Below are 17,818 nucleotides of genomic sequence, written 5' to 3'. Positions count from 1 at the left end.
TTCATCAAGGGAAAATCATGTTTAACTAACTGGCTGGAAATTTTTGAGGAGGTAAAAGAGAAGGTTCATAAAGGAAATGCTGTTGATGTAGTGTACGTGGATTTTAAACAGACTTGTGAGCAAAATTCTAGCTCATGGAATAAAAGGGAAAGTAGACCCTTGGATAAGAAATTGGCTGAGCGACAGGAAGCAGAGAGTAGTGATAAATGGTTGTTTTTCAGATTGGAGGAAAGTTTCTAGTGGAGTTCCCCAGAGGTCAATGTTGGGACCCTTTCTCCTCCTGATATATATTAATGACCTAGACTGTGGTGTGCAGGTCACGATGATACGAAGACTGAAGCTGTGATGGGGATTGTCTTGAACTTCAAAAGGACATAGACATGTTGGTGGAGTGGGCAGACACGTGGCAGATGAAGTTCAATGCAGAGAAGTGTGAGGTGATTTATTTTGGCAGAAAGGATATGGTGAGACATAATAAAATAAATGGAGAGCCTCTAAAGGAGGTGCAAGAACAGAGGGACCTCGGTGTATATGTACATAGGTCATTGAAAATGGCAGGGCATGTTGAGAGAGCAGTTAAAGTATATAGTATCTTAGGCTTTATTAATAGGGGCATTGAGTACAAGAGTAAGGAAGTCATGTTGAGCTTGTATAAGACACTAGTTAGGCCTCAGCTGGAGCACTGTGTCCAGTTCTGGATGCCATACTTGAGGAAGGATGTGAAGGGATTAGAGAAAGTACAGAGGAGATTCACCAGAATGATTCCCAGGATAAAGAACTGTAGCTATGAGGATAGATTGGATAAGTTGGGATTGTTTTCCTTGGAGAAAAGAGGGCTGAGAGAAGACTTGACAGAGGTATTCAAGATCCTGAGGGGTATGGACAGGATAAATAGCGAGAAACTGTTCTCCCTCAAGAGTATATCAAGAATGAGAGGGCACAGATTCAAAATAATTGGCAAAAGGAGTAAATGTGATGCAAGGAAATTTTTTTTCACCCAGAGGATAGTTGGAGTCTGGAACAAACTTCCTGAGAGGGTGATGGAGGCAGGTTTGATTGAGGGATTCAGAAGGGAATTGGATTGCTACCTTAACAGAGAGAATGTGCAGGGTTACGGGGATTAGGCAGGGGATTGGGACTAGTTGGAATGCTCTTTCAGAGAACCAGTGCAGACTCGATGGGACGAATAGCCTCCTTTTGCACTGTAAAGATTCTGTGAAAGAAAGAATACAAACTGGTGGTAAGGTTAATAAAAAGTATTTAAAAAATAATTAATTGAATAAAATAATTTAAGTAGTTAACAATGACAAGTGAAGAATTGCAGGACAGGTGATGTGTCAAGGATGCAACATGTTGAGCTCCTGAATAACATTGTGATCCAGTCTGCAGTCTTACATCTGCAGTAAGTGTTTGTGGCTCGAGGGGGCTTTGGTTCAGAGTCATTGAGCTGGAGGCTAAGCTGCAGACACTGTGACACCTCAGGGAGGGGGAAAGTTACCCGAGGTGGTCGCACCACTTAGAATAGGGTCTTCTGATTTGGTCAGTGGCCAGGGACAGGAGGGTCTGATTGCGAGTGAGGCAGGTAAGAGGACCCAGAGGGCAGGAGTGCGGCAGTGTGAGACTCTGTAATTGTTTGGTTTGAGGTTTGAGGTTCTCTCAGCTTCTTGGATGAGAGTGGGGGTTGCAGGGTGGATGAGCAAACTGACCATGGCACCGTGGTACAGGAAGCCATTCAAGCGGGGGCAGCAAACAGGAATGTAGTGGTAGTAGGGGACAGAATAGTGAGGGGGATTAACACTGTTCCCTGTCACAAAGAGCAAGAGTCCAGATGGCTGTATTGCCTGCCCAGCACCAGGATTCGGGGCATCTGCTCAGGGCTGGAGGGGAACTTGCAGTGGGAGGGGGAGAGATCCAGTGGTCGTGGTCCATGTAGGTACCAACAACATAGGTAGAACTTGGAAAGAGGTTCTGTATAGAAAGTATGGGGAGCCAGGCACCAAATTAATGTCCCAGACACCACCATCCCCATCCCTGGGTATGTCCTGTCCCACCAGCAGGACAGATCCAGCAGAGGTGGTGGTTCAGTGGTATACAGTCAGGAGCGAGTTACCCTGGGAGTCCTCAACATCAATGCCAGGCTCCATGAAATCTCTTGGCATCAGGTCAAACATGGGCAACGAGGAATCTCAGCATCACAGAATTTTAATGGCACAGAAGGAGGCCATTCGGCCCATCGTGTCTGCACCAGCTCTCCAAATGAGCATTATGACCTAGTGATATGTCCCTGCCTTTTCCCCGTACCCCTGCACATTGTTTCTATTCAAATAATCATTTGATGCCCTCTCGAATGCCTCGATTGAACCTGCCTCCACTATACTTCCAGACAATGCATTCCAGACCCGAACCACTCGTGTGAAAAAGTTTTTCATACCTCACATTTGCTTCTTTTGCAAATTACTTTAAATCTGTGCCCTCTCATTCTTAATCCTTTTACAAATGGGAACAGTTTCTCCCTTAAATAAGAGATAAAAACAAAGAAACTGCGGATGCTGGAAATCCAAAACAAAAACAGAATTACCTGGAAAAACTCAGCAGGTCTGGCAGCATCGGCAGAGAAGAAAAGAGTTGACGTTTCGAGTCCTCATGACCCTTTGACAGAACTGAGTGAATATTAGGAGAGGGGTGAAATAAGATATTCTGTTTTTGTTAACAGTTTCTCCCTGTCTACTCTGTCCAGCGCCTTCATGACTTTGAACAACTCTATCAAACCTTCACCTTCTGTCCAAGGAGAACAATCCCAACCTCTCCAATCTATCCTCATAGCTGAAGTTTCTCATCCCTGGAACCATTCTTGTAAACCTCTGCTGTACTCTCTCCAATGTGTTCACATCCTTCCTATAATATGGCACCCAGAACTGTACACAATATTCCAGCTGAGGTCTAATGAGTGTTTTATATGAATTCAGCATAACCTCCCTGCTCTTGTATCTATGCCCCTATTAATAGATCCCTGGATACTAAATGCTTTATTAACTGCTCTCTTCATCTGTCCTACCACCTTCAATGATCTATGCACATACACACCCAGGTCTCTCTGCTCCTGTACCTCCTTCAAAATTTCACCCCATATTTTATATTGTCTATGTTCTTCCTATCAAAATGCATCACCTCACACTTCTCGGCAACGAACTTCATCTGCCACCTGTCTGCTCACTCCACCAACTTGTCTATGTCCTTTTGAAGTTCCGCACCATCCTCCTCGCAGTTCACAACACTCCCAAGCTTCGTACCATCTGCAAACTTTGAAACTGTCCCCTGCACACCAAGATCTAGATCATTAATATATATCAGGACAAGCAATACTGACCCCTGGGGAACTCCACTACAAACCTCACTCCAGCCTGAAAAATATCCATTGACTATTATTCTCTTCTTCTACTTCTTCCTACTTCTCAGCCAATTTTGTATCCATGTTGCTACTGTCCCTTTTATTCCCTGAGCAATAACTTTTCTCACAAGTCTGTTATATGGCACTGCGTCAAATGCATTTTGAAAGTCCAGGTACACCACATCAACAGCATTACCCTCATCGACTGAGTGGTTATGTCACTGAACTAGTAATTCAGGTTAATGCTCTCGTCCCACCATAGCAGCCGGTGGAATTTGGGGGAGGCAGTGGTGCCATGGCAACTGCCATTAGGCTAATCAGGAAACTCAGGGTAATGCAATGGAAACCCAAGTTCGAATCCTACCACAGCAGATGGTGCAATTTGAATTCAATAAAAATCTGGATTAAAAGCTGAATTATGACCATGGGACCATTGTCGATTGTTGTAAAAATCCATCAGATTCATTAACGTCCTTTAGGGAAGGAAATCTGTCGTCCTTACCTGGTCTGGCCTACATGTGACTCCAGACCCACAGCAATGTGGTTGACTCTGAAATGGCTGAGCCAGACACTCTGTTGTATCAAACTGCTACAAAGTCACAAAAAAGGGATGAAACCAGACGGACCACCCGGCATTGACCTAGGCACCGGAAACGACAACGACAATCTCAGTCCTGTCGACCCTGCAAACTCCTCCTTACTAACATCTGGGGGCTAGTGCCAAAATTGGGAGAGCTGTCTCACAGACTAGTCTAGCAACAGTCTGACATAGTCATCCTCATGGAATCATACCTTACAGATAATGTCCCAGACACCACCCACACCATCCCTGGGTATGTCCTGTTCCACTGGCAGGACAGACCAGCAGACGTGGCAGCACAGTGGTATATGGTCAGGAGGGAGTTGCCCTGGGAGTCCTCAACATCGACTCTGGATCCCAGACGTGAGTGGTGGTGGGCAATTAAAAAACTCACTGGAAGAGGAGGCTCCACAAATATCCCGAACCTCAATGAAGGAGGAGCCCAGCACATCAGTGCAAAAGATAAGGCTGAAGCATTCGCAACAATCTTCAGCCAGAAGTGTCGAATGGACGATCCATCTTGGCCTCCTCCAGGTCTCCAGCATCACAGATGCCAGTGTTCAGCCAATTCGTTTCAGTCCACGTGATATCAAGAAATGGTTGAAGGCACTGGATACTGCAAAAGGCTTCGGGCCCTGACAATATTCCAGCAATAGTACTGAAGACTGGTGCTCCAGAACTTGCCACGTCCCTATCCAAGCTGTTCCAGAACAGCTAAAACACTGGCATCTACCCAGCTCTGTGGAAAATTGCCCAGGTATGTCCTGTGCACAATAAGCAGGACAAATCCAACCCGGCCAATTACCGCCCCATCAGTCTACTCTCCATCATCAGTAAATTAATGGAAGGGGTCATCAACAGTGCTATCAAGTGGCACTTGCTTCACAAGAACCTGCTCACTGATGCCCAGTTTGGGTTCTGCCAGGGCCACTCAGCTCCTGACCTCATTACAGCCTTGGTTCAAACATGGACAAAAGAGCTGAACTCCCGGGGTGAGGTGAGAGTGACCGCCCTTGCCATCAAGGCAGCATTTGACCGAGTGTGGCATCAAGGAGCCCCAGCAAAACTGGAGTCAAAGGGAATCAGGGGGAAAACTCTCTGCTGGTTGGAGTCATACCTAGCACAAAGGAAGATGGTTGTGGTTGTTGGAGGTCAGTCATCTCAGCTCCAGGACATCACTGCAGGAGTTCCTCAGGGTAGTGTCCTCGACCCAACCATCTTCAGCTGCTTCATCAATGACCTTCCTTCCATCATAAGGTCAGAAGTGGGGATGTTCGCTGATGATTGCACAATGTTCAGCACCATTCACGATTCCTCAGATACTGAAGCAGCCCATGTCCAAATGCAGCAAGACCTGGACAATATCCAGGCTTGGGCTGACAAGTGGCAAGTAACATTCATGCCACATAAGTGTCCGGCAATGACCATCTACAACAAGAGAGAATCCGACCATCGCCCCTTGCCCCTCAGATTACAGGGGACGACTGGGGCCCAGGATTGGAGGCTGAACACTCAGAGAGCGAGTTCCAGTTGATTTTAAAAAGTGTATTTTGAATATCTATTCTAACTTGCTTTCAGATTAAAGGTAAATTGGAGAAATATTTTACAGATTGATAAACTAAAGACCAGAAGGAAATTTAAAAACAAATTGAAAAGCTAATTAAATAAAATAGAGATGCAGGGCCAAGCGATGTGTTGTAGCTGCATGATGTGGGAGCTGGTGGACCCCATTGTGGTTCTCAGTGACCACATCTGTAGCAAATGTTGGTTGCTTGAGGAACTCCAGCTCAGAGTTGATGAGCTGCAGTCTGAGCTTCGGATACTGCGACACATCAGGGAGGGGGAGAGTTACCTGGATGCTGTGTTTCAGGAGACAGTCGCACGCCTTAGATTAACTACCTTAAATTCGGCTAGTGGTCAGAGACAGGAGGGTGTGACTGAGTGAGGCAGGTAGAGGGATCCAGGAAGTAGCACTGTGGGAGCCTCAGCCCCTGCCCTTATCCAACAGGTTCGAGATTCTTGCTCCCTGTGTGGATGAGAGCGGGGACTGTAGGGAGGATGAACAAACTGACCACAACACCAAGGTACAGGGAGCTATTCACGTGGGGGCAGAAAAGAGAAATGTAGTTGTAATCGGGGATGGTATAGTTGGGAATAGATACTGTTCTCTGTAGCCAGGGTCGAGAGTCCCAAAGGCTGTGTTGCCTACCTGGTGCCAGGGTTAAGGATATTTCATCTGGGCTGCAGAGGAACTTGGAGTGGGAGGGGAAAGATCCAGTTGTCGCGGTCCACATAGGTACCGATGATATAGGTAGAATGAGGAAAGAGGTTCTGCTGAGGGAATACAAGCAGCTGGGGGCTAAATTAAAAAGCAGAACCAAAAAGGTAATAATTTCCGGATTACTACCTGAGCCATGAGCTAATTGGCACAGGGTCAATAAGATTAAAGAGGTAAACGTGTTGCTCACAGATTGGTGTGGGAGAAATGGGTTCGAATTCATGGGACATTGAGGCACCAGTATTGGGGAAAGAGGGAGCTATTCCGTTCAGACAGGCTCCACTTGAATCATGCTGGGACCAGTGTCCTGGCGAATCACATAACTAGGGTTGTAGATGGGGCTTTAAACTAAACAGTAAGGGGGAGGGTTCAGTTGCATGGAAATATAAAATATCAAAGTTTAAGGAGAGGGTAAGAATGCAGGTTAGTGACGAGGCTGATTGTTATCAAAAAGTGAAAGGAAGGGACAGAGTGTGTGAACACCATATTGCACCAAAGAGTCATATAAGAATAGGGAAAATTGACATTAGGGCAAACTTAAAGGCTTTGTATCCGAATGTGCGTAGAACTCAGAATAAAACTAATGAGTTAAAATCACAAATAGAGATAAATAGGTATGATTTAGTGGCTATTACTGAGACGTGGTTACAGGGAGAACAGGTTTAGGACAAAAACAGAATTACCTGGAAAAACTCAGCAGGTCTGGCAGCATCGGCGGAGAAGAAAAGAGTTGACGTTTTAAGTCCTCATGACCCTTCAACAAAGTTCTGTTGAAGGATCATGAGGACTCGAAACGTCAACTCTTTTCTTCTCCGCCGATGCTGCCAGACCTGCTGAGTTTTTCCAGGTAATTCTGTTTTTTTTTTGGATTTCCAGCATCCGCAGTTTTTTGTTTTTATGAACTGGTTTAGGAGTTGAATATCCAAGGGTACTCAGTGTTTCGGAAGGATAGGCAGGAACGAGAAGGAGGTAGTGTAGCTTTGTTAGTAAAGGAAGAGATCAATGCTATTCTGAGGAATGATATAAACACTGGAGAGCAAGACGTAGAGTCAGTCTGGGTAGAAATAAGAAATAGCAAGGGAAAGAAGTCCCTGGTTGGAGTAATCTATAGGTCCCCAAACAGTAGTTCATCAGTAGGGCACAGTATAAACCAGGAAATACTGGGAGCATGTAAGAAAGGCACAGCAATAATCATGGGTGATTTTAATATGCGTATAGACTGGACTAATCAAATTGGCAAGGGTAGCCTCGAGGGAGAGTTCATAGAGTGTATTAGAGATTGTTTCTTGGAGCAATATGTTGTGGGACCAACCAGGGAGCAGGCTATTCTGGATTTGGGTTTGTGTAATGGGATGGGATTAATTAATGATCTCATAGTAAAGGATCCTCTAGGAAAGAGTGATCATAGCATGCTAGAATTTCAAGTTCAGTTTGAGAGTGAGAAACAGCGTTCTGGAGTTAAACAAAGGGAACTACATAGGTATGAGAGCAGGTTTGGCCCTAGTGGACTGGGCAGGAAGACCACAAGGTAGGACAGTTGATGAACAGTGGCAGATATTTAAGGAGATATTCAATTCCTCCCAAGTAAAATACATTCCAAAGAGGAAGAAAGATGGTAAGAGGGGGAAAAAGCATCCATGGCTAAGCAAGGAAGTTAAAGATAACATAAAGGCAAAAACTAAGACAAACCAAATTGCAAAGGTCAGTGGCAGGCTGGAAGATTGGGAAACTTTTAAAGATCAACAAAGGGTTACTAAAAAATAATAAAAAGAGCAAAGGCAAATTATGAAAGAAAACTAGCGCAAAATGTAAAAACTGATAGCAAAAGCTTCTACAAGTATATAAAAGGAAAGAGAGTAGCTAAAGTGAATGTTTGTCCCTTGGAGGATGAGACTGGGGAGTTAATAGTTGGGAATGCAGAAATGGCAGAGATGCTTAATCAATATTTTGCCTCAGTTTTCACGGTAGAGGACACTAGTACCACCCCAATAGTAACAGGTAGTGCAGAGGGTATACAGAAGGAGGAACTTAGAATAATCACCATCGCTAGAGAAAAAGTCCTGAGCAAACCATTGGGAATAAAGGGTGACAAGTCCCCAGGACCTGATGGCCTATATCCCAGGGTCTTAAAGGAAGTGACAGCAGAGATAGTGGATGCATTGCCTATAATAGTCCAAAATTCCCTGGATTCTGGTAAGGCTCCAGTGGATTGGAAAAGTGCTAATATAACGTCCTTATTCAAAAAGGAGGGGAGGCAGAAAATAGGAAACTATTGACCAGTTAGTTTAATGTCTGTCATTGGGAAATTGTTGGAATCCATTATTAAGGAAGTAGTAATGGGGCATTTGGAAAGTCAAAATGCAATCCATCAGTGTCAGCATGGTTTTATTAAAAGTAAATTGTGTTTGACTAATTTATTAGAGTCCTTTGAAGATGTGACAAGCAAAGTGGATAATCGGGACCCTGTAGATATAGGATATCTGGAGGCCTTTGATAAGGTGCTGCACAAAAGATTAATACACAAACCAAGTTCACACGGAGTTAGGGGTAATATATTAGCTTGGATAGAGGATTGGCTAACCAACAGAAAGCAGAGAATCGGGATAAATGGGTCTTTTTCTGGATGGCAAGCTGTAACTAGTGGGGTGCCTCAGGGTTTGGTCCTTGGGCCCCAACTGTTTACAATCTATATTAATGAATTGGATTCAGGGATAGAAGGTACTATAGCTAAATTTGCAGATGACACCAAAATAGGTGGGAAAGTAAGTTGCAATGAAGAAATAAGAAATTTACAAATGGATATGGACAGGTTAGGTGAATGGGCCAAAATTTGGCAGATGGAGTTTAACGTAGATAAGTGTGAGGTTATCCATTTTGGTCAGAAGAATAAAAAGGCGACTTATTATTTAAATGGAGAGAAACTTCAGAATGCTTCAGTGCAGAGGGATCTGGGTGACCTCGTTCATGAATCGCTGAAAGCTAGTATGCAGGTACAGCAGGTAATAAGGAAGGCAAATGGAATTTTGGCATTTATTGCTAAAGGAATAGAGTATAAAAATAGGGAAGTGTTGTTGCAACTGTACAAGGCATTGATGAGACTGCACCTGGAGTACTGAGCACAGTTTTGGTCCCCTTACTTGAGAAGGATGTAGTTGCATTGGAGGCGGTTCAGAGGAGGTTCACTAGATTGATTCCAGCGATGTGGGGTTTGTCTTATGAGGAGAGATTGAGCAGTTTAGGCCTATTCTCGCTAGAGTTTAGAAGGATGAGAGGAGATCTAATTGAGGTATATAAGATGCTAAAGGGGATAAACAAAGTAGACGTGGAGCTGATGTTTCCCCTTGTGGGCCATTCTGGAATGAGAGACCATAGTTTTAGGCTAAGGGGTGATAGATTTAAATCAGAGATGAGGAGGAATTACTTTTCTCAAAGGGTCATGAATCTGTGGAATTCACTACCTCAGGGTGCAGTGGATGCCGAGACGCTGAATAAATTTAAGGAGGCGATAGACAGATTTTTAATTAGTAATGGGGTGAAAGGTTATGGGGAGAGGGCAGGAAATTGGAGTTGAGGCAGAAATGAGATCAGCCATGATCGTAATGAATGGCGGGGCAGGTTCGAGGGGCTGAATTGCCTACTCCTGCTCCTAGTTCTTATGTTATGTTCAATAGCATTACCATTACTGAATCCCCCACTATCAATATCCTGGGGGTTACCACTGACCAGAAACTAAACTGGACTAGCCATTTAAGTGCTGTGGCTACAAGAGCAGGTCAGAGGCTGGGAATCCTGCAGCGAGTAACTCACCTCCTGACTCCCCAAAGCCTGTCCACCATCTACAAGGCACAAGTCAGAAGTGTGATGGAATACTCTCTACTTGCCTGGATGAGTGCAGCTCCCACAACACTCAAGAAACTTGACACCATCCAGCACAAAGCAGCTGCCTGATTGGCACCACATCCACAAACATTCACTCCCTCCACCACCGACGCAAGGTAGCAGCAGTGTGTGTACCATCTACAAGACGCACTGCAGGAATTCACCAAGGCTCCTTAGACAGCACCTTCCAAACCCACGACCGCTACCATCTAGAAGGACAAGGGCAGTAAATAGATAGATGGGAACATCACCACCTGGAAGTTCCCCTTCAAGTCACTCAACATCCTGACTTGGAAATATATCACCGTTCTTTCACTGTCGCTGGGTCGAAATCCTGGAACTCCCTCCCTAACAGCACTGTGGGTGTACCTACACCACATGGACTGCAGCGGGTCAAGAAGGCAGCTCACCACCACCTTCTCAAGGGGAAACTAGGGATGGGCAATATCTCCTCGTGTCCCCTCTAACCCTTCTAATCACCTTAAATATATGCCCCGGGTAATTGACCCCTCAGTTTGCAGAAACAAGTATTTCCTGGCTCTATCCACTCTATCCAGGCCCGTCATAATTTTGTACACCTCAATTAGGTCACCCCTCGTCCTCTTCTGTTCTGAGGAAAACAACCCCAGCCTAGACCACCTACAAGGCACAAGTCTTTTCACCCAGAGGTCTGGAATTCACTGCCCAAGCTGGTGGTCAAGGCCGAAGCCCACATCCTGTGAATGAATAAAAAAATTTTTGTTTTTAAAGTGGTGGTGAGCTGCCTTCTTGAGCCGCTGCAGTCCATGTGGTGTAGGTACACCCACAGTGCTGTTAGGGAGGGAGTTCCAGGATTTTGACCCAGCGACAGTGAAGGAACGGCGATATATTTCCAAGTCAGGATGGTGAGTGACTTGGAGGGGAACTTCCAGGTGGTGTGTTCCCATGTGTCTGCTGCCCTTGTCCTTCTAGATGGTAGTGGTCATGGGTTTGGAAGGTGCTGTCTAAGGAGCCTTGGTGAGTTCCTGCAGTGCATCTTGTAGATGGTACACACTGCTGCTACTGTGCGTCAGTGGTGGAGGGAGTGAATGTTTGTGGATGTGGTGCCAATCAAGCGGCTGCTTTGTCCTGGATGGTGTCCAGCTTCTTGAGTGTTGTTGGAGCTGCACTCATCCAGGCAAGTATCTCCTGACTTGTGCCTTGTAGGTGGTCTAGGCTGGGGTTGTTTTCCTCAGAACAGAAGAGGATGAGGGGTGACCTAATTGAGGTGTACAAAATTATGACGGGCCTGGATAGAGTGGATAGAGCCAGGAAATACTTGTTTCTGCAAACTGAGGGGTCAATTACCTGGGCCATAGATTTAAGGTGATTAGAAGGGTTAGAGGGGACACGAGGAAAACCTTTTCACCCAGAGGTCTGGAATTCACTGTCCAAGTTGGTGGTCAAGGCCGAAACACTCAATTCATTTAAAAGGTACCTGGCTCTACATTTGAAGTGCTGTAACCTGCAAGGCTATGGACCAGGTGCTGGAAAGTGGGGTTAAAATGAGCGGCTGGTTTATTTTTCATCTCTTATTATGGCCGGCGCAGACATCATAGGCTGAATGGCCTCTTTCTGCACCTTAGCTTCTCTATGGTTCTATTGTAGACAGACTTTGGGAGTCAGGAGGTGAGTTATTCGCCACAGGATTCCACAGTATTTATATGGCTAGTCCAGTTCAGTTTCTGGTCAATGCTAACCCACAGGATGTTGATAGTGGGGGATTCAGTGATGGTAATGCCATTGAACATCAAGAGGCACTGGTTAGATTCTCTCTTGTTGGAGATGGTCATTGCCTGACACTTGTGTGGCATGAATGTTACTTGCCACTTGTCAGCCCAAACCTGGATATTGTCCAGGTCTTGCTGCATTTGGACATGGGCTGCTTCAGCATCTGAGGAGTCGCGAATGGTGCTGAACATTGTGCAATCATCAGCGAACATCCCCACTTCTGACCTTATGATGGAAGGAAGGTCATTGATGAAGCAGCTGAAGATGGTTGGGCCGAGGACACTACCCTGAGGAACTCCTGCAGTGATGTCCTGAGGCTGAGATGACTGACCTCCAACAACCATAACCATCTTCCTTCGTGCTAGGTATGACTCTGACCAGCGGAGAGTGTTCCCCCTGATTCCCATTGACTCCAGTTTTGATAGGGCTCCTTGGTGCCACACTTGGTCAAATGCTACCTTGATGTCAAGGGCAGTCACTCTCACCTCACCTCAACTGATTGCACTGAGAACAAATGCATATTTTGCACAAAGTTATCAAAACTGGAGAGAATACGTGTATAGTTTGCCTGATGCAAAGCCAACTTCAAGAGGTGAGCACCAAGATTGCATGCGGAGAAAGTGAATGCCCTGGCTTCTTGGGTTGTGGGGTGGTAGCATTTTGGGAATAGTGATCATACTATCAACAGATTTAGGATAGTTACGGAAAAAGTCAAGGAGCAATCAAGTATAAAAAAAGTTAACTGGGGAGTTGGACTAATTTCAGTGCGTTCGAAAGGGATCTGGTCCAGTTGGATTGGAATTAAAAGATATTAGGCAGACCAACCTTTGAAGAGTAAGAAGCCTTCAAAATGCAATAGACTTGTGCACAGAGTACATACGTTTCCCTGAAGGGAAAGGGAAAGGCATCCCACGCCAGAGTTCCCTGGATTATTAATGATATAGAAGTTAAAATTAGAGCATAATTTCAAGCAGAGGTATCTTCTTACTGGGTTTATTATACAACTACCTTATATTTATGACCTCTCGTTTTATATTCCTCCATAAGTGGAAATGTCTTCTTGATGTCCACCCTATCAAACCCAATTTGATAAGCCTCTATCAGGTCACTCCTCTTTTCTGGAGCAGAGAGCCCCAGTTGGTTCAGTCTTTCCTGATAGAGATATCCCATCAGCTCTGAAAGCAAAATTAATACAAAAATTCCCCTGAACTGTGCCTGGAAATGAAAGGTTATTATGTTGCCCTTGTTTGTGACTGTTTGTTTTACGGCTGGAGGAGTTTACAGAGAGAGGAAGTAGTGATACCATGAAGGGATTTGAACATGAAGATGAGAATGTTAAGATTGAGGCCGTGAGCCAGTGTCGGTCAATGAACATGGGGTCAATGGGACTTTGAGCGACTTAAGATGCGAGCAGTAGTGTTTTGGATGAGTTCAGGTTTATGGAGGGTGGAAGGTGGGAGGTAGGCAAGGAGAACATTGGAATAGTCAAGTCTGGAGCTGACAAAGGCCTGGATGAGGGTTGCAGCAGGGGCAGTATCAGGTGGTGTTATGGAGGTGACGATAGGTGGTGTTGGGGATGGAGTGGTTAACTCAGAATCCAAAAGGACCAGGTTGCTCAAGGTCAGACAACAGAAACAGACAAAACACATATATGACAGCAGAAAGGGAGAAAATGATGACTTACCCAGTAATCCAGAATCCAATGAGAAGGGCTTGTTGGTAAACATGCATTCAAACGAGACTAAGTGGAAAACCTTGTTGACAGTGTTGTGTGTTCCAACAATGCGGATATATCTGCAAAGAATTATATTCGGCGTCAGGAAAAGTTCATCATTCCATCATATGTCCACACACTCCGACAGGACACATCTGCTTACAGGGACAGCTATGATTAATAATAGGATCTGCAAGAGACCTCTGATCAGGATAATAATGCAAGTGTTAGTGATGACAGTAAATAGGTAAAAGATATTACATTGCAAAATGGATGCTGTCAATAAATCAAACATTAACTCAAGATGACAAAATGGAATTGTGAAAGGTACTGAGTTAGCACATGGATCACATTTCACATTCCCCAATTGTCAAACCTGTTTGACATTTCAAACTATTATCTGCCTGCATTGTCTCTTCATACAATCTATTTCACATACAGTACACATAGTGTAAAGTGGATCAATTCAAACATTCTGTTTAACCCTTTGCTTCCTAGTTGACCCAGCGCCCCAGATATATTTACACTGATTTTTCAGGTTCAGTTTATTTGCATCTCTCAGAATTCTGAACACCTTGATACAGCAATTTTATTTTCTCCACCTCCGAACAGTTTCAAATTCATTAATCCTCCAAATAGGTCATCAGTATCCATCTAGTTTGGCACCCACTTAAAACCCAGACTGTGAAATTAGGATGGTGAGTGCTGTGGTCTGTGATGCTGCAGGCAGCAGAGGCTCACTCTGCAGTCTGCGATGCCTGGTCTGCAGTGCTGCAGTCTGTGGAGGCTCACTCTGCAGTCTGCGATGCCTGGTCTGCAGTGCTGCGATGCTGCAGTCGGTGGTGCTGCAGTCTGTGGAGGCTCACTCTGCAGTCTGCGATGTCTGGTCTGCAGTGCTGCAGGCAGCAGAGGCTCACTCTGCAGTCTGCGATGCTTGGTCTGCAGTGCTGCGATGCTGCAGTCGGTGGTGCTGCAGTCTGTGGAGGCTCACTCTGCAGTCTGCGATGCCTGGTCTGCAGTGCTGCAGTCTGCGGAGGCTCACTCTGCAGTCTGCGATGCCTGGTCTGCAGTGCTGCGACGCTGCAGTCAGCGGAGCTGCAGTCTGTGGTGCTGCAGTCAGTGGAGCTGCAGTCTGTGGTGCTGCAGACTGCGGAGGCGTGCTCTGCAGTGCTGCGATGCTGCAGTCGGTGGTGCTGCAGTCTGTGGAGGCTCACTCTGCAGTCTGCGATGTCTGGTCTGCAGTGCTGCAGGCAGCAGAGGCTCACTCTGCAGTCTGCGATGCTTGGTCTGCAGTGCTGCGATGCTGCAGTCGGTGGTGCTGCAGTCTGTGGAGGCTCACTCTGCAGTCTGCGATGCCTGGTCTGCAGTGCTGCAGTCTGCGGAGGCTCACTCTGCAGTCTGCGATGCCTGGTCTGCAGTGCTGCGACGCTGTTTTCCAAGTGCTCAGGTATTAAATCTTTTATAATGGACTCTAGAATTTTTCCCACTACCGATGTCAGGCTGACTGGTCTATAATTCCCTGTTTTCTCCCTACCTCCCTTTTTAAAGAGTGGGGTTACATTTGCTACCCTCCAATCTGTAGGAACTGTTCCAGAGTCTATAGAATCTCGGAAGATGACCACCAATGCATCCCACTATTTCTAGGGCCACTTCCTTAAGTACTCTGGGATGTAGATTATCAGGCCCTGGGGATTTATCGGCCTTCAATCCCACCAATTTCCCTAAGACCATTCTCCTACTAATACTGATTTCTTTCAGTTCCTCCCTCTCACTGAACCCTGTGTTCCCCAACATTTCTGGGATGTTATTTGTGTCCTCCTTTGTGAAGACAGAACCAAAGTATGTATTTAGTTGGTCAGCCATTTCTTTGTTCCCCATTATAAATTCCCCTGTTTCTGACTGTAAGGGACCTACATTTGTCTTCACCAATCTTTTTCTCTTCACAATACACACTTTTACAGTCAGTTTTTATGTTCCCCTCAAACTTACTCTCGTACTCTATTTTCCCCTTCTTAATCAATCCCTTGGTTCTCCTTTGCTGAATTTTAAACTGCTCCCAATCCTCAGGTCTGTTGTTTTTTTCTGGCCAATTTGTATGCCTCTTCCTTGGATCTAATACTATATCTAATTTCCCTTGTAAGCCATGGTTTGGCCACCTTTCCTGTTTTACTTTTGCACGAGACAGGAATAAACAATTGTTGCATTTCACTCATTTGCTCTTTGAACATTTGCCATTGCCTATCCACCGTCATCCCTTTAAATAAAGTTTCCCAATCCATCATTGCCAACTCGCACCTCATACCATCGTAGTTTCCTAGATTCAGAACCCAAGTCTCAGAATCAACTATGTCACTCTCCATCTTGATGAAGAATTCTATCATAATATGGTCGCTCATCCCTAAGGGGCCTCGCACAACTAGATTGTCAATTATTCCTTTCTCATTACACAATACTCAGTCTAGGTTGGCCTGTTCTCTCATTGGTTCCTCAATGTATTGGTCCAGAAAACCATCCCGTATACACTCCAGGAATTCCTCCTCTACGGTATTGTTACTAATTTGATTTGCCCAATCTATATGCAGATTAAAGTCACCCATCATTACAGATGTTCCTTTATTATATGTGTCTCTAATTTCCTGTTTCAAGCCATTCCCAACATCACCACTACAGTTAGGGAGCCTATACACAAACCCCACTAACGTCTTTTGCCCCTTAGTGTTTTTCAGCTCTACCCATACAGATTCGACATCATCGGAGCTAATATATTTCCTCACTATTGTGTTAATTGCCTCTTTAACCAGCAATGCAATTCCACCGCCTCTTCCTTTTTGTCTGTCCTTCTAAATACTGAATACCCCTGGATGTTCAGTTCCCATCCCTGGTCACCCTGCAGCCATGTCTCCGTAATCCCGACTATATTCATACTTGTTTACATCTATTTGCATGGTTAATTCATCCACTTTATTGCGAATGCTCCTCACGTTAAGGCACAAAGTCTTAAAGCTATGGGCCGGGTGCAGGAAGGTGGGATTAGAAAGGGCACCAGGGTGTCCTCGGGCTGGCATGGACGAGATGGGCTGAATGGCCTCCCTCTGTGCTGTAACTTTTCTATGATTCTATGGCTTGTCTTTTTAACATTACTTGTCCCATTTCCACTAGTTTTCACTGAGACTCTGTTTGATTCTTGCCCTTGATTTCTCTGACTATCACTTTTCTTATTCCGCTTTCTGTCTTTTGTTCTTGTCTTTGATTCCCCCTCCTCTGACTCCTTGCATCGGTTCCCATCCCCCTGCCATTTTAGTTTAAAATCTTCACACAGCCTCTGAGAATGTCTGACTCCTGTCTGGCTGAGGGCAGCTTGCTTGCGCTCCATGGTCAGGGCCATCTCAGAGATGCAGCCATGAAACTTTAGATGCATCTGATGCTGTGTCCACCTTCAGCACCTTAGCCCTTCAAGAGCTGGTGCACAGTATCACTGGTCAGAGATGCTGGTGTGATGAGGGCCAGCCCCTCCTTAAAGGTGCAGAGAGCAGACAGAGAGAATGAGGGAACTCTGTGGCACCTGCCCACCACATTCTGGCAGCAATGACCAGCACCATCGAGGTGTTTCCAGGGAGTGTGAGGCTGGACCATCACTGTGGTCTGAAGGCTGCACAGCCACAGGGAGGAGGCCCTGGACTGAGACAACTGCCTTTATCTTGTGCAGAAAGCTTTTACATCTGAGTGACAAGAACACTGCTCATCAGAAGAAGGAGCCACAGGCAGGGAGACATCCTTAGGAGTTTATTGACAATAGTAATCAGTTTGTACAAGTGATTAACACCCGTGCCCAGGCTGTGCAACTAATTCTCCTTAACTGTCCTAACCCTGCCTCTATGTCTTGGTGCTCCCCGGACATCCACAGTGGAGGTGGGGGCAGCTGCTGACTGTGACGCCCTGTCTGTGATGACTTTGGCGGGTGTCCTCTGGATGGCTGAGACCTGGAGGGCTCCGGCCTGGTTTCAGGGTCCTGCTGTGTGGCAGTGACACCCTCCTCGGCCTGTGGAGCTGGAGCTGCTGAGATCTCAGGAAGAGGGGATTCGGATGGGCCGGTCACTCCCAGAGACACCTGGGTGGATGGCCCCGGAGTGTGGACCTACTGATCCTGCTCCCTATGGGTGTCCAAGGGCCCCAGGCTGACTCTGTGAGGAGGAGGGGTAGCTGGAGTGACATTGAGCTGCCCAGCATCCC

General features: G+C 45.8%; 1 protein-coding gene across 2 annotated transcripts in view; it reads right to left on the bottom strand.

Annotated features, from left to right (window-relative positions):
* The window catches only part of btbd9 (BTB (POZ) domain containing 9), a 537,933-nt gene that overhangs the window by 234,001 nt on the left and 286,114 nt on the right, over positions 1-17,818 (bottom strand). For both annotated transcript variants that reach the window (XM_041188563.1, XM_041188562.1), the window contains exon 7: positions 13,559-13,668. In XM_041188563.1, the coding sequence (XP_041044497.1) occupies positions 13,559-13,668 (110 nt within the window). The remainder of the gene's footprint in view (positions 1-13,558; positions 13,669-17,818) is intronic.

This window comes from Carcharodon carcharias, chromosome 5 (assembly GCF_017639515.1).
Source record: "Carcharodon carcharias isolate sCarCar2 chromosome 5, sCarCar2.pri, whole genome shotgun sequence".
Classification (NCBI taxonomy): domain Eukaryota; kingdom Metazoa; phylum Chordata; class Chondrichthyes; order Lamniformes; family Lamnidae; genus Carcharodon; species Carcharodon carcharias.
The sequence above is the reverse complement of the archived record's forward strand: the minus strand, read 5'-3'. Positions and strand labels throughout refer to the sequence as shown.